Source organism: Nerophis ophidion, linkage group LG28 (genome assembly GCF_033978795.1).
Source record: "Nerophis ophidion isolate RoL-2023_Sa linkage group LG28, RoL_Noph_v1.0, whole genome shotgun sequence".
Classification (NCBI taxonomy): Eukaryota; Metazoa; Chordata; class Actinopteri; order Syngnathiformes; family Syngnathidae; genus Nerophis; species Nerophis ophidion.
In genome coordinates, this window is record NC_084638.1 from 27,824,375 (window position 1) to 27,841,956 (window position 17,582).

General features: G+C 42.2%; 2 protein-coding genes across 6 annotated transcripts in view; both read right to left on the minus strand.

The window, feature by feature from the left end:
• The window catches only part of LOC133545263 (BMP/retinoic acid-inducible neural-specific protein 3-like), a 1,164,151-nt gene that overhangs the window by 757,454 nt on the left and 389,115 nt on the right, over positions 1-17,582 (minus strand). The window lies entirely within an intron of this gene.
• The window catches only part of LOC133545097 (calcium-activated potassium channel subunit beta-2-like), a 31,754-nt gene that overhangs the window by 10,495 nt on the left and 3,677 nt on the right, over positions 1-17,582 (minus strand). Inside the window, exons 2-4 of one of the 2 annotated variants that reach the window (XM_061890441.1) lie at positions 9,391-9,478; positions 8,951-9,070; positions 8,711-8,881 (exon numbers count right to left, since the gene is read on the minus strand). In XM_061890441.1, coding sequence (XP_061746425.1) covers positions 8,711-8,881; positions 8,951-9,006 — 227 coding nt within the window. In that variant the 5' untranslated portion in view covers positions 9,007-9,070; positions 9,391-9,478. Of the gene's footprint in view, positions 1-8,710; positions 8,882-8,950; positions 9,071-9,390; positions 9,517-17,582 lie in introns of both variants that reach the window. The other variant, XM_061890442.1, reaches the window with a different exon arrangement.

Sequence of the window (17,582 nt, forward strand, 5' to 3'; positions counted from 1 at the left end):
GCTGCTAGCGGGGTGTATAAAATAGTCAGGAAGTGTCATGGATGCAAATGATTCTGGGTATTTGTTGTGTTGCGTTTATGTTGTGTTACTGGGAGGATGTTCTCCCGAAATGTGTTAGTCATTCTTGTTTGGTGTGGCTTCACAGCGTGGCGCATATTACTAAGAGTGTTAAAATTGTTTGTATCACAACCATTAGTGTACTCTGTGTCCCCCAGTATGCCTTGCAGTCTGTTGCTGGACTGACAAGCAGTTCGTACAAGCTGTAGAAGGCGACAAAGCCAATGGCTTCATAGCACGCACTAATACTTACTAACTGGGTGACTGCCGGCAGTCATTCTAGAGAATGTTTGCGTCTCCTATTGTCTTCTCCGCTTTGTGACACGGGCCCTTAAATGGCTCTTTGAATGGTAAAGGATACCGATCCCAGAACCATGTATATCAAATATTTCCGAATGGTTCAACCGCCACCCGCCCGAATCTAATTAAAATCAATCTTTTCGTCATGTCACCTGCCCGACCCGCGGACTCTGCGGATGAGACCGCAAACCGCGCATCTCTAGTATGCATTCTTTTGTAGGCAGGCTTATTTACTACTGTATTTACTTCATCCACTCTTATGTTAGATCCACTATGGACTGGACTTTCAAAATATTATTTTAGACCCACTTTACGTCCCCATTCAGTTTCCCCTGGGAGGGGGGGCTCACCCACATCTGCAGTCCTCTCCAATGTTTCTCATAGTCATTCACATTGACGTCCCACTGGGGCGTGAGTTTTTCCTTGCCCTTTTGTGGACTCTGAACCGAGGATGTCGTTGTGGCCTGTGCAGCCATTTGAGACACTTGTGATTTAGGGTTATATAAATAAACATTGATTGATTGATCGATTGACATGCCAAAGTCCTTCTCAGGGACAAGACCCCCTTCGACTGCGTCTCCATCCCATCAGCCATGTTGTAGTTTTTAGCGCTTCCATATGGGATCTACTAATAGACATACATTACAACTGTATGACACATTTTTTTTTTTTTTAGAAATGGCAACAGTTTTTAGCATGCATGTGCTTTTAGGATCCAGTCTGCCCCACAACAGATGGACGGAGAAAAATAAATAACTTATTGACTACAACTCAATAAAAATGGCTGGCTTGCACAAAGGTCTTTGGGTCAATACGCCACTGAAGCTCGTTTGGGGAAGTTCGGAAAACGGCAAGATTGCTTAATAAATATCTTCATGGTTTCATCAAACATTTCTGGGACTTACGGGGATCCCATATACAGAGACAATTTGGTTTATTGTTAAAAATTCATGAATACAAAAATTTAGCAAATTAAAAAACGTAATTTATATTCACATTATACTATTATTACACAGTTGCATTAGCATTTGACTATTATATGTATTTTACATAACAATTGATGGCTAACTGGCTTTAAAATCTTAAGTCAGGGTGACAAGCAGATATCTAATTTCATTGAATACATTTAATATTATTTGTATTGTTTGTTGCATGATGAGTTAATAATAAAGTTAAAAGACATGCAATTGTTCTTTCAAAATAGAAACAAACAAATACAAATGTATATTTACTAAGAAAGCTAAAGTGCTTTATTGACCCACTTTTATTCCAGGCTTTGGTGGAGCACATAAAATTATGCGGTAGGCCAGATCTTGAGTTTAATACTTGTGCTTTAAGTCAGGGGTTTTTAACCTTTTTGACCTCAGTTCTCAACTTTTCCTCGACAAAACAGGCCCAGGGCCCACACAAATATTAACACTGAAATATTAATTTGACCCTTGATTTTTAATCGCATTCAATAATCATATCTAATTTACTGACAGTTTACTACCTCGTCAAATGATAAGAAACCATGTGTTAATCACAAAGATTAGTATTTAACACAAAGACTTTAGGCTTAGGTCAGGCTGATAAGAATTATAAGTACTAACCAAATATTCTGCATACGAAGAGACTCATAAATAACTGACGGAAAATAGATTTATAGTACAGGCCAAAAGTTTGGACACACCTTCTCATATAATTCGCTAAAATTCGCTCCATTCTGTCCACTAAAGACGCCGAGATCATTATCCATGCGTTTGTTACGTCTCGTCTCGATTACTGTAACGTATTATTTTCGGGTCTCCCCATGTCTAGCATTAAAAGATTACAGTTGGTACAAAATGCGGCTGCTAGACTTTTGACAAGAACAAGAAAGTTTGATCACATTACGCCTGTACTGGCTCACCTGCACTGGCTTCCTGTGCACTTAAGATGTGACTTTAAGGTTTTACTACTTACGTATAAAATACTACACGGTCTAGCTCCATCCTATCTTGCCGGTTGTATTGTACCATATGTCCCGGCAAGAAATCTGCGTTCAAAGGACTCCGGCTTATTAGTGATTCTCAAAGCCCAAAAAAAGTCTGCGGGCTATAGAGCTTTTTCATTTCGGGCTCCAGTACTCTGGAATGCCCTCCCGGTAACAGTTCGAGATGCCACCTCAGTAGAAGCATTTAAGTCTCACCTTAAAACTCATTTGTATACTCTAGCCTTTAAATAGACTCCCTTTTTAGACCAGTTGATCTGCCGTTTCTTTTCTTTTTCTTCTATGTCCCACTCTCCCTTGTGGAGGGGGTCCGGTCCGATCCGGTGGCCATGTACTGTGTATCGGCTGGGGACATCTCTGCGCTGCTGATCCGCCTTCGCTTGGGATGGTTTCCTGCTGGCTCCGCTGTGAACGGGACTCTCGCTGCTGTGTTGGATCCATTATGGATTGAACTTTCACAGTATCATGTTAGACCCGCTCGACATCCATTGCTTTCCTCCTCTCCAAGGTTCTAATAGTCATCAGGTTCTCATAGTCATCATTATCACCGACGTCCCACTAGGTGTGAGTTTTCCTTGCCCTTATGTGGGCCTACCGAGGATGTCGTAGTGGTTTGTGCAGCCCTTTGAGACACTAGTGATTTAGGGCTATATAAGTAAACATTGATTGATTGATTGATAATATTTCCCTGACTATTTAAACGTTGGATTGTCACTGAAGGCATCAAAACTATGAATGAACACATTACTGATGTACTTTACAAAAAAGGTGAAACAACTGAAAACATGTTTTATATTCTAGTTTCTTCAAAATAGCCTACCCTTTGCCCTGATTACTACTTTGCATTCTCTCCATGAGCTTCACCTGAAATGGTTTTTACTTCACAGGTGTCATAGTTTTGATGCCTTCAGTGACAATCTACAAAGTAAATAGTCATGAAAATAAAGAAAACGCATTGAAAAGAGAAAGTGTGCCCAAACTGTTGGTCTGTACTGTACAACATTGCCTCGAATCAGATTTAAATTGTATAAAATCAGTGAAAACCACTTCAGGTGACTCGCTCTTGAAGCTCATGGAGAGAATGCTAAGAGTGTGCAAAGCAATAGTTGGAGCGAAGGGTGGCTATTTTGAAGAAACTAGAATATAAAACATGTTTTCATTCAGTGATTATTACCTTATTTGTTAAGTACATAACTCCACATGTGTTCATTCATAGTTTTGATGCCTTCAGTGACAATCTACAATGCATATGTCAGAGTTATTTGGTGTCGAACCCCAAGATGCAGAGATGGAGGCAGGCATGGAATGAGAAAACATGATTTAATTAAATACTAAGACAAAAACAAAACCGAAACGGTACAAACACAAAGTGCGCACGAGGCGGATAATCAAACAAAAGGAGCTAGCCTGGGAGCTAGAAAATAACGAACAGGAGCTTAGCGTGGAAGCTAGCGGGTAGCGAACAGAAATCGTACTTGTATAATGAAAAATAAAACGGAAGCAGGGAACAAAAAAACAGTAAGCTACAAACATCAACTGAATATAGCTTACAGCTACGCTGCAAAGACAAGGTACGACGCGACAGGAGCGATAACACATCACAAGAGCGACTAGACGTGACATCTACAAGACAATACAATGATCCAGCAACTGACACAAGACAAAGCAGGTACAAATAGGTGCGGGCTGATTGGCAACAGGTGTGGCCAGGTGCCAACCAGCCGCAGCTGAGGAGGAACACAGCACTCAGGGAACAAGACAGAAAGCTGACAAAATAAGAGCACTAGACAGGAACTAAGGACAGGAAATAATAAACACAGAGGAAACAGACAAATGTAGAGGAAAAAACTAAAACATAGACAAAACTGTGAGGGGAAACCCTGACAGTAAATAGTCATGAAAATAAAGAAAACACATTGAATGAGGAGAAGGTGCGTCCAAACTTTTGGCTTGTACAGTACATAAATCTATGTTGTACTAAAATAAATAAACAAAAATAATAAATAATATGTTTATTTATCTAAAGCAGGGGTCTGAGACACGCGGCCCGTGAGACGTTATTTTGCGGCCCCCACCTTAATATGGAAGTTTAATGTTATTGCGCCGCGCCAGTTTTATATGAATGCCGCTTGACAGCGTTGTGTTATTTGGGTCCAAAATGGCTCTTTCAACGTTCTGGGTTGCCTGCGTTAGCGGAAAAGCGGCAAATGAGTGAAAGCGACACAAACGTTGCCATGGAGAGAAGGGTTTTCTTACGTGCCTGGCTGCAGTCACACCGCGACACCTGTCCGTCAGTAATAACAGCCCCCAATAACCAATTCAGACCATTTTTATTTTTTTTATTGTTTAACTTGCATTGCCTCACGCGATGAACACGACACGTATTTCTATATGACGCTACGGGAGCCGTCACTTTTTTGCGCTCGCTATCCAGGTACTTTCCTTGCTATTATCCGCCGACCGCTTTGTTGCTGTAGGGAGGAAAAGCGGAACGACACACATTGCGGAAATAACATTATTCTCCCTGCATAGGCTAAATTAGAGCTGAGCGATATATCGATATACGCGATATATCGCGGGTTTGTCCTTGTGCGATATAGAAAATGACTATATCGTGATATTCAAGTATACGTTCTCACGCAGTTGCTTTTAGCTGCTGGCATTACACTACAGGCTCTCCCCAAATCCTTCTTTTTATCCTTCTCACAGACAGCAAGCGCACAAATTTACACATACTGTCACGTCATACGTCACATACGTAGACGCCCTCACGGAACACAGAGGTAGCAGACTGGGTAACGTTAGCTGTGATGCTAGCGAAGCCGTGCGAGTGGTAATACGAGAGAAAGAAGATGCGAATGAAGGAAGAATGAATTCCCAAGAAAAACAGCAGGGGTTCCGTCATCTGGCGGTGGTTCGGCTTCAAGCGGGAATATGTCGAATAGACAACTTTAATTCTTCAAGTGTGGGGCACAAGCGTTGTGACCAAAAGTAGCATTACTGCTAATATGTAGCATCATTTAAAAAGTCACCTGCTAATAACTTTATTAAATACAGTTTTGGTCAATTGACTTAGTTGTGATTTCCTTTTCTGCATGAAAGTTTAAAATGAGCATATATTAACGCAGTATGAAGACGAATGTTTTAATGTAAACACATAGAATCATCATACTGCTGTGATTATATGTGTCAAGTGTTCATTCAAGGCTAAGGCAAAATATCGAGATATATATATCGTGTATTGCGATACGGCCTAAAAATATCGAGATATTAAAAAAAGACCATATCGCCCAGCCCTGGGCTAAATACAAATATATTCCACAACCCCAAACATGTGTATTTCAAAGCCTGCAGTGAAGAGAAAGGTTAGTGATGAGCAAAGACAATTCAAGGAAAAGTGGGAGATGCAATATTTCTTTGCACAGAGAAAATTGTGGTGCACAAAGGATACAATTTGAAACGTCATTATACAACTAGACATGCTGAGGAGTATGCAACATTTTTTCTAAAGGGGAACATTATCACAATTTCAAAAGGGTTAAAAACAATAAAAATCAGTTCCCAGTGGCTTGTTGTATTTTTGGAATTTTTTTTCAAAATTTTACCGGTCTCGGAATATCCCCAAATACAGCTTTAAAGTGCCTTATTTTCGCTTTCTTCGAAACCACTATCCATGTCCCTGTGACGTCATACAGTGCTGCCAATACAAACAACATGGCGGTTACCACAGCAAGATATAGCGACATTAGCTCCGATTCAGACTCGGATTTCAGCGGCTTAAGCGATTCAACAGATTACGCATGTATTGAAACAGATGGTCGGAGTATGGAGGCAGATAGCGAAAACGAAACTGAAGAAGAAATTGAAGCTATTGAGCGAATAGCTATTGACGCTATTTGGCCATAGCGTGGGTGTACCTAATGAAGTGGCCCATAGCATGGCTGCCTTATTAGCATCGCCGGTAAAATGTGCGGACCAAACGATCAGGACTTTCGCATCTTGGAGCAACTTAAATCCGTCGATTGGTAAGTGTTTGTTTCGCATTAAATGTGGGTATCTAGTTTCAAATGTACCCTAAATAGCATGTTAGCATCGATTAGCATAGCATGTTAGCATTGATTAGCTGGCAGTCATGCCGTGACCAAATATGTCTGATTAGCACATAAGAAAACTCATCTTTGTGATTTGGTTGACTTAATGGTTGCAAATGCATCTGCAGGTTATCCATACATCTCTGTGCCATGTCTGTCTTAGCATCGCCGGCCAAATTTGAAGACACTTTGGTACATTCAATGGGGTCTGGCGGCAGATTTCTTGCCAGTGGTGCAACTTGAATCCCTCCCTGTTAGTGTTGTTACACCCTCCGACAACACACCGGCGAGGCATGATGTCTCCAAGGTTCCAAAAAATAGTCGAAAAAACGGAAAATAACAGAGCTGAGACCCGGTGTTTGTAATGTGAAAATGAATATGGCGGGTGTGTTACCTCGGTGACGTCACGTTCTGACGTCATCGCTAAAAGAGCGATAAACAGAAAGGCGTTTAATTTGCCAAAATTCACCCATTTAGAGTTCGGAAATCGGTTAAAAAAATACATGATCTTTTTTCTGCAACATCAAGGTATATATTGACGCTTGCATAGGTTTGGTGATAATGTTCCCCTTTAAAGAAATCTTTTCTCGCGGCCCAGCCTCTCCCAGACTCTGCATCCAGTGGCCCCCAGGTAAATTGAGTTTGAGACCCCTGATCTAAACTGTCCTTGGGTTTTTTGAAAGGCATTTATGAATGAAATGTATTATCCATCCATCCATCCATTTACTACCGCTTATTCCCTTTCGGGGCTGCGGGGGGCGCCGGTGTCTGTCTCAGCTACAATCGTATTATTGTTATTACATTTTTTTATCATTATTATTAACATGCAGTACAAATGAAAATTCAGCTCCATCATTTTAGCCCTATTTTTTTGCACACAAAAAAATTGAATATGGCTTTAGCGCCAGACTTTGTCTTTACTGCCACAAATGGTGGAAAAGTTTTTCCCTCTGGCACTCGCCGAGGGTGGATGCTCCCCTTTCCTCTCACTTATCTCTCCTGCTTGCTTCTTTGTTTTGTCTTGTCTTAACTTTCTTGTTGCCTCTTTTTGCACTGCTCTCCAAATCTAAACATTGGAACCATTTAACTGGCCTCAACAAAATTGACAAGATCTTGGGTTTGGAGGAACCTTGGACGGACTCTTGGGAGAAGAAGGAGGGCCGCATGCCTGGCGACCCTTTTCTGTCGAGGACGTGAAGATATCCACCTATTCGGAATTATGACAACAGGACATGGGCTGATTGGAGTAAGCGTTGCTCTGGTTTGTCGACAAATTGGAAGTTGCTGGCAGTCTTCAAAGTACCCCAAAGCTGCCACAAATGATTGGAGGATGCGGGAAGAACTGTGGATTACATCGGACTGTCTACCCCGCAGTTTTTGAGGACCAGTCATAGACAATTTTAGAGTGAAAAGCAAATTTTATTTTCACTCGCATATATAATCATTCTAACTTGGATTGTTTCCCCGGCTTCGAGACTCTCCTGAAGGTCACTGCAGCGAAGACACAACAAACTCCCTTCTTGTCTCTCATGGACACGCACACCTGTTGTTGTTGACTTTGGACGAGACGGCCCAATACATCAAGGCCGCGGAACAGAGACACACTACGGGCTTATATATACACACACACACATCCACAAAAAAAATATACGCCACACATACAACCCCCACACCCCCAACCCAACGCCCTCGACGCAAATCCCGTAGCGCCTGAGAGCTGCGACCTACCACCATGACCTTGAACTACCTTCCCTCTGTTGCTAGATATCTCGAGATGTATGTTGTAATATGTATATGTGCTTTGCTGTGGAGGTTTTTTCCCACTCGGAACTGGATTGTATTTTTTTACTCATCCTTCCCCAGCGTTTACCTTTTTCCCATCTTTTACGGGACGCCTTATGTCGACCCATCAGCGTTCTTGTTCTGTAACCCTGTACTCTGTTTGTTTGTCTAATCTTGAACAGGTTTGTGCTGAAAACAGACCTATCCTATCCTATCCTATCCTAAAAGTGTATTATGACTACGTACTGCTGCGGCCCGAACTGATATTTTTTGGAGGCCCTCCAGCAATTAGGAAAAACTTATTTAGGTTGCAGCGAAAAAAATGGAGTTGCAAGCATCCCCGCCCTTAGTTGCCGTAGAAAATGCTACAGTGAACCTCGTAAGAGTTGCCCAAAACATCTGATCCTACAACGGACATTGATTTAAGATACAAACGTGGTGAACCGATTAAGTTGAGGTACAACCGTATCTGAAAAGTATAACACTATAACATAATTCGGAGCCTTACCTTTCTGCGTACGAACGTAATATGGTGATCCCAAGCACAAAGTACATCATAACAGAGGACAGGATCATTCCAAGACCCAGGAAAATAGCTCGATCTTCGCCGGGTTTGAGAGCCGTCACTGTCTTCTTTTTGTCCAGTAAGTCTACCTCGCGGAATTTCTTATAAATTGATCTGATGATGCCACAAGAGAACACATGAGGCGGATTGATAATATTAAAATAACCTGGTGTCGTTCCTCACCGCCTTTCATCCCCGACGCCTGACGCTGTGTTCCGGGCCCCGGCCACGAAGAACATGTTTCTTGACGACCCCCGTCCTCCTTTACTCGCTGAAGTGGACCGCAGAGAATGCTGAAAAGACCTGGAATGAAACACGGTCGGTTTTGCTTTCCTTAAAGACAGAATGCTTTGAGGAGCCACAAATCAAGCCAGACTTACCTTTGATGCATGTTTACCGTCAAATTCACAATTTAGCCAGCTACTCAAAGATATCTGCTTCTATGAATAAGCACTCTTTCATTTTTACGACGTGCCTGGGCCATAGTCTCGCCCCTGTTATGGCGGACTCTCTGGTCATAGCCATTCATTGGGTAAACATTCCATTTGAAGCACAAAGAAACACTAAAAATGTAAACAGGATGACAGATGCAGGGTGTTAATGCCGGCCGGGGAAGAACCTACCCGCTGTATCATGAACGCTGTCAACACGTAGTCATTGGGCTCGGCAAAACAACACTTTGCTTGTGGATCCTCTTGCTCTCTGCAGGTCCTGGAGATAACACACAGTGGCCTCAGCTACGTGTGCAGCTTTAGTCACACACAACACACATGTGAATAAGTAAGTTGTGGATTGATGAAGGGTAAGGTCTATCAATAGGCTGATGATTAACCCTTAGACCAGGGGTGTCAAACTCAAATACAGAATGGGCCAAAATTTAAAACTGAACAAAGCCGCGGGCCGAGGTTGAACAAATGAACCTTTAAATAGGGACCCAAACAAGTTTTGCAAGGAATATTGAACAAGCAAGGCTTAAATAGGGCAGCACGGTGGGACAGGGGTTAGTGCATCTGCCTCACAATACGAAGGTCCTGAGTAATCCTGGGTTCAACCCCGGGCTCGGGATCTTTCTGTGTGGAGTTTGCACGTTCTTGTCACACCTGGGTGAAGTATCAATCAATGTTTATTTATATAGCCCCAAATCACAAATGTCTCAAAGGACTGCACAAATCATTACGACTACAACATCCTCGGAAGAACCCACAAAAGGGCAAGGAAAACTCACACCCAGTGGGCAGGGAGAATTCACATCCACCGACTTAAACAAGTTGAAAAACTTATTGGGGTGTTACCATTTAGTGGTCAATTGTACGGAATATGTACTGAACTGTGCAATCTACTAATAAAAGTATCAATCAATCAATCAATCATTTCGCGATATACATAGGTTTCCGCTAGCAGCGATTACCTATAATCCTTCGAGGCGGCCGCCATCTTATGTGTCAAAACTTTGTTTACTCGTCTGCGGCAGTTTTCTAAATATTTTTCCACACTTTTGCAGCAACAATGACGTCCACTTGGGGAAATTTTAAAGAAGTCGTAAAAGTTCCCTACAGACAGACGCTAGATGGGGTTTGCAACGCCAGGTATTTACAGAAATTGAAGGATATTGGCGATAAATCGATCAATCAATCAATCAATCAATGTTTATTTATATAGCCCCAAATCACAAATGTCTCAAAGGACTGCACAAATCATTACGACTACAACATCCTCGGAAGAACCCACAAAAGGGCAAGGAAAACTCACACCCAGTGGGCAGGGAGAATTCACATCCAGTGGAACGCCAGTGACAATGCTGACTATGAGAAACCTTGGAGAGGACCTCAGATGTGGGCAACCCCCCCCCCCCCCCCCCCCCTCTAGGGGACCGAAAGCAATGGATGTCGAGCGGGTCTAACATGATACTGTGAAAGTTCAATTCATAGTGGCGCCAACACAGCCGCGAGAGTTCAGTTCAAAGCGGATCCAAGACATCAGCGAGAGTCCCGTCCACAGGAGACCATCTCAAGCGGAGGCGGATCAGCAGCGTAGAGATGTCCCCAATCGATACAGGCGAGCGGTCCATCCTGGGTCCCGACGAGCGGTCCATCCTGGGTCTCGACTCTGGACAGCCAGTACTTCATCCATGGTCATCGGACCGGACCCCCTCCACAAGGGAAGGGGGGGGACATAGGAGAAAGAAAAGAAGCGGCAAATCAACTGGTCTGAAAAGGATGTCTATTTAAAGGCTAGAGTATACAGATGAGTTTTAAGGTGAGACTTAAATGCTTCTACTGAGGTAGCATCTCGAACTGTTACCGGGAGGGCATTCCAGAGTACTGGAGCCCGAACGGAAAACGCTCTATAGCCCGCAGACTTTTTTTGGGCTTTAGGAATCACTAATAAGCCGGAGTCTTTTGAACGCAGATTTCTTGCCGGGACATGTTGTCTTGTCATTTCCTGTTTTATTTTGAAAGGTTAACTCTCCCTCTCATTTCAGGTCACTTGCCCTTCCTCCTGTTTCACTGGTCTGATGTCTTTCTCCTGATTGCCTGATTGTGCCCACCTGTGTCACCCTCCCTCATGTGTATAAATGTCTGGTCTTCCTCTTGTCTTGTGCCCGAGTATATCGTCTCGCTACGTGCCTCCAGCCTTGTCCACAGCCTCGAACCAAGTTTTGCTAAGTATTGCCTTGCCTTATTTATTGATTTCTTTGTTTCCTCTGAGAAAGAGTGATTTTGTTTGTTAAAGTTTTTCGCTCAAGAATTTTGTGTCTAATTTCAGTGCTTTGCCTTCTTTTTTTTCCTCCCTCCTCTTGGAGCGCTTCAGTTTGTAGTTTTCTCCGCTTTTTATAGCGCACTTTCTGTTAAAAAGTTCTTGCCTCCTCTGCGTGAGTGATTTACCTTTTTTTTTAGCTAATCATAGATTGTTGTTCTTTTGTTAGAAGATTTGTGTGTAATTCTGCTATTGCCTTTTTCCTCCCTATGGAGTGATTTTCTGTTTATTGCGTTTTGCCCATTTCTTTATCATAGATTGTGTAGCCGCTTTGCTTTAATCACTCTGTTCAAAGAGATTTCAAAGAAAACTTAAATAAAGCCTGTGTCAATTGTCCCCCTTCATTCTCGCCAAGGTTTAACAGTTCTCCCCGTGACTGCGTGGGTTCCCTCCGGGTACTCGGGCTTCCTCCCATGGAACAGGCAGAGCTTATATAACGTAACAGTGCAAAATCAACTTTCAAAAAACAAATAAAATTTAATCTATTCTATTTGCAGCCTTCTGGGGTAAATATCAACATTAACTTTTTCCACAGGCTAACAAATTCGAAAATAAAATAAAAATGAGGTGGGCGGGGTTTGGTGGTAGCGGGGGGGGGGGTGTATATTATAGCGTTCCGGTAGAGTTAGTGCTGCAATTGGTTCTGGGTATTTGTTCTGTTGTGTTTATGTTGTGTTACGGTGCGGGTGTTCTCCCGAAATGTGTTTTGTCATTCTTGTTTGTTGTGGGTTCACAGTGTGGCGCATATTTGTAACAATGTTAAAGTTGTTTATACGGCCACCCTCAGTGTGACCTGTATGGCTGTTGACCAAGTATGTGTGTGTGAAAGCCGCACATATCATGTGACTTGGCCAGCACGCTGTTTATATGGAGGAAAAGAGGACGTGACGGCATGTTGTAGAGGACAGTGCCTTTAAGGCGTGTCCCAATATTGTTGCCCGGGTGGAAATCGGGAGAATGGTTGCCCAGGGACATTTTCGGGAAGGGTACTAAACTTCGGGAGTCTCCCGGGAAAATCGGGAAGGTTGGCAAGTATGATTATTAGCGGTGAATGTGGTGTTACCGGCGGGCCAGCTCTAATCTTAATTTGATATTGCCTCAAGGGCCAAATGAAATTAAACTGCAGGCCAGAGTTTGACATCCATGCCTTAGATGGACAACCTATGAATAATTCCACAAATGGGGTCAAAAATGAACCCAATTAAAATCAATGAGTTTTTGCAATACCTGGGTTGTTATTCTTCATAATCTCAAACTCTTTAAAACAATTGTAACATTTATATATTCCAGGCATTCCTCATAAAACATGTGTGACATATATGCTACTTTGGTACATCTTTAGCATGATAAGAAAAAGAGTGACTTAAGTAGCTATGATAATTAGTGAAAACAGGTGTGAGGATGAGGACAGGGACGTGACATGACAGGTGAAGAGTAATGAGTTGGCATGGAGACGAAAACAAACCAGGAAGTGTCAAGACAGAACTTAAATGTCCAAAAAACTAAACATAACCTGACCCAAACCAAAACATATACTTACAGGCGTGACAGCGGGAGGCAGCGTCCAGGTAAAAAGGTATCTCATGCTTAAAACTACCAATAAACAAAAGGTGATTGCCCTTAAGAAAAAGGCATTGAAGCTGCAGAAAAAGACTTAAACTGGTCTACAAAGTAAACAAAAACAGAATGCTGGACAACCGCAAAGACTTACTGTGGAGCAAAGACAATGCTCTTCCGAACATGACATGACAATCAACAATGTCCCCACAAAGAAGAATAAAAAACAACTGAAATATTCTGGATCGGTTCGCAGCCGAGTGTGAAGCGACCGGAATGAGAATCAGCACCTCCAAGTCCGAGTCCATGGTTCTTGCCCGGAAAAGGGTGGAATGCCATCTCCGGGTTGGGGAGGAGACCCTGCCCCAAGTGGAGGAGTTCAAGTACCTAGGAGTCTTGTTCACGAGTGGGGGAAGAGTGGATCGTGAGATCGACAGGCGAATCGGTGCGGCGTCTTCAGTAATGCGGACGTTGTACCGATCCGTTGTGGTGAAGAAGGAGTTGAGCCGGAAGGCAAAGCTCTCAATTTACCGGTCGATCTACGTTCCCATCCTCACCTATGGTCATGAGCTTTGGGTCATGACCGAAAGGATAAGATCACGGGTACAAGCGGCCGAAATGAGTTTTCTCCGTCGGGTGGCGGGGCTCTCCCTTAGAGATAGGGTGAGAAGCTCTGCCATCCGGGAGGAACTCAAAGTAAAGCCACTGCTCCTTCACATCGAGAGGAGCCAGATGAGGTGGTTCGGGCATCTGGTCAGGATGCCACCCGAACGCCTCCCTAGGGAGGTGTTTAGGGCACGTCCAACCGGTAGGAGGCCACGGGGAAGACCCAGGACACGTTGGGAAGACTATGTCTCCCGGCTGGCCTGGGAACGCCTCGGGATCCCCCGGGAAGAGCTAGACGAAGTGGCTGGGGAGAGGGAAGTCTGGGCTTCCCTGCTTAGGCTGCTGCCCCCGCGACCCGACCTCGGATAAGCGGAAGATGATGGATGGATGGATGGAAATATTCTTGATTGCTAAAACAAAGTAGATGCGGGAAATATCGCTCAAAGGAAGACATGAATCCGCAACAAGAAAATACCCCCAAAAAAGACAAAGCCACCAAAATAGGAGCTCAAGACGAGACCAAAAAACTCCAAATAAGTCAGAGGGTGATGTGATAGGTCCTGACAGTACACCTACTTTGAGACAAGAGCTATAGTGATGCATGGTTGGTTTTGGTTTGAAGTCATATCCAACGACTTTTTACCGTCAACTGAGTTTCGGTTTTTAAAGATTTCTGACGGTGGTGTGCCTTGGCTCAAAAAAGGTCGAAAAGTACTATTGGGAAATTACCACATTTCAAAGGTGAAATCAAAATCAGAACCAGACATCAAATACAAAGTTGTAAAAAAGCACGGTGTTTCAGTTTTGTAGAATATCGGTTGAGACATGACCAAAATTCAATGGTCAAAACAACGTCAGAACCCAACATTGATTAAAATGTTGTGAAAGAGCATCTTTCTGTCACAGTTAGTTGGTGTCGAACCCCAAGATGCAGAGAAGGAGGCAGGCATTTGGTAAGGAAACATGATTTAATTAAATACCAAGACAAAAACAAAAGGGTACAAACAAAAAGCGCGCACATGGGCGGAATAACAAACTAAGGGTCTTTAGGATAGAAGCTAACAAGAAACATAAAAAGGACCTAGCGTGGAAGCTAGCGGGTAGCAAACAGGAAAAACTGGAAATGGCTCATGCTAACAGAAACGGCTTACCGCTACGACGACCAGGACAAAATGTAGCACGACAGGTAGTAGCTGTGACAAAACGACACGACAAGAGCGACATGTGGCAACGACAATACAACGATCCAGCAACTGACACAAGACAAAGCAGGTACAAATAGGAGCGGGCTGATTGGCAACAGGTGTGGCCAGGTGCCAATCAGCCGCAGCTGAGGAGGAACACAGCACTCAGGGAACAAGACAGGAAGATGACAAAATAAGAGCACTAGACAGGAACTAAGGACAGGAAATACTAAACACAGAGGAAACCGACAAATGCAGGGGAAAAAAACTAAAACATAGACAAACTGTCAGGGGAAAGCCTGACAGTTTCAACGTTATGTCTGAGTTGCTCAACGTCAGGACTAGGGTTGTACGGTCTACCGGTACTAGTATAGTACCGTGATACTAATGAATCATATTCGGTACTATACCGCCTCCAAAAAATACCGGTTTCCCACCCTTCACGTCTTGACATTTGTGGTTTTACGAGCAGAGGAGCATGTTTGGCAGCACACAGACACGGAGTACTTACAAGCAGACACAGTGTGTAGACAGAAAAGGGAGAATGGACGCATTTTGGCTTAAAAAGTGATGATAAAGGTGAAATTAGAACACTGAAACACCCTCAGGTGCTTAAGACATAGCGAGCCGCAGCCTGCAATTATTTTAGCTACTTCTAAATCAGTAATCCTGGTCTCCATGGCGACAAATAAAGTAGGTTTCTTACAAGTATCATCCCTGCAGGACGAGGAATAGCTAAACATGCTTCACAACACACCGTAGCTCACCGGAGTCACAGTATAAACAAACGCCAAGGGTGGATCTATACCTGACATCCACCGTAATGATACCAAGTACAGGAGCGTATCGAGTCGATACTATTATGATTACATCGATATTTTTTTAAATGTATATTATGTTTATAAACTCAGGAAATATGTCCCTGGACACATGAGGACTTTGACTATGACCAATGTATGATCCTGCAGCGACTTGGTATCGGATCAAAACCCAAATTTGTGGCATCATCCGAAACTAATGTAAAGTATCCAAACAACAGAAGAATAAGTGATATTTATTACATTCGAACAAAAGTGTCGATAGACCATGTAGAAACAGACGGTAAGCAGACATCAACAGCACATTAACCTTTTTACAGCTTGTCCTGAATAATTTTGACAAAGTGGTAGAATGATAAATGACACAGTGTGTTACTGCATGCGTCTGCAAACTAATTAGGAGCCTTATATTGTTTACTTACTGCTAAAAGACAAGTTGTTGTATGTTCACTATTTTATTTAAGGAAAAAATGGCAATAGGATAGATAGATAGATAGATAGATAGATAGATAGATAGATAGATAGATAGATAGATAGATAGATAGATAGATAGATAGATAGATAGATAGATAGATAGATAGATAGATAGATAGATAGTAGGGGTGTGGGAAAAAATCGATTCAAATTCGAATCGAATCGAATACGTTGTGCGATTCCGAATCGATTCTCATTTTTAAAAAATCGATTTCTTTTTTTGATTTCTTTTTATTTCTTTTTTTATTTATCAATCCAACAAACCACTACACAGCAATACCATAACAATGCAATCCAATTCAAAACCGAACCTGACCCAGCAACACTCAGAACTGCAATAAACAGAGCAATTGAGAGAAGACACAGAACAAACCAAAAGTAGTGAAACAAAAATGAATATTATCAACAACAGTATTAATATTAGTTATAATTTCAGCATAGCAGTGATTAGAAATCCCTCATTGACATTATAATTAGACTTTTATAAAAAAAAATTTAAAAGTGTCACAGTGGCTTACACTTGCATCGCATCTCATAAGCTTGACAACACACTGTGTTCAATGTTTTCACAAAGATAAAATAAGTCATATTTTTGGTTCGTTTAATAGTTAAAACAAATGTATATTATTGCAATCAGTTGATAAAACATTGTCCTTTACAATTATAAAAGCTTTTTTTTGGTTAAATCTACTATTCTGCTAGCATGTTAGCAGACTGGGGTAGATCTTGCTGAAATCCTATGTATTGAATGAATACGGAATCGTTTTGAATCGGAAAAATATCGTTTTTGAATCGAGAATCAAATCGATTCGAAAAAAAATTGTGACCCCAAGAATCGATATTGAATCGAATCGTGGGACACCCAAAGATTCGCAGCCCTAATATATAGATAGATGGATAGTACTTTATTGATTCCTTCAGGAGAGTTCTCTCAGGAAAATTAAAATTCCAGTATCAGTGTACAGAATTGAGATCGAATTTGTAAAAGTAAATAATGGCGGTATAAATGGAAACAAAATAGAAAAAAATATTACAATAAGAATAACAATAAAAAGCAACAATGAGAATAAAAATATAACAGTAAAAATAAGAATATAACAAGAGAAGGCAGTAAAATATGTTAAAGGCCTACTGAAATAACTAATAAGACTCCGGCTTATTAGTGATTCCCAGAGCCCAAAAAAAGTCTGCGGGCTATAGAGCGTTTTCCAGTACTCTGGAATGCCCTCCCGGTAACAGTTCGAGATGCTACCTCAGTAGAAGCATTTAAGTCTCACCTTAAAACTCATTTGTATACTCTAGCCTTTAAATAGACCTCCTTTTTAGACCAGTTGATCTTCCGCTTCTTTTCTTTCTCCTATGTCCCCCCCTCCCTTGTGGAGGGGGTCCGGTCCGATGACCATGGATGAAGTACTGGCT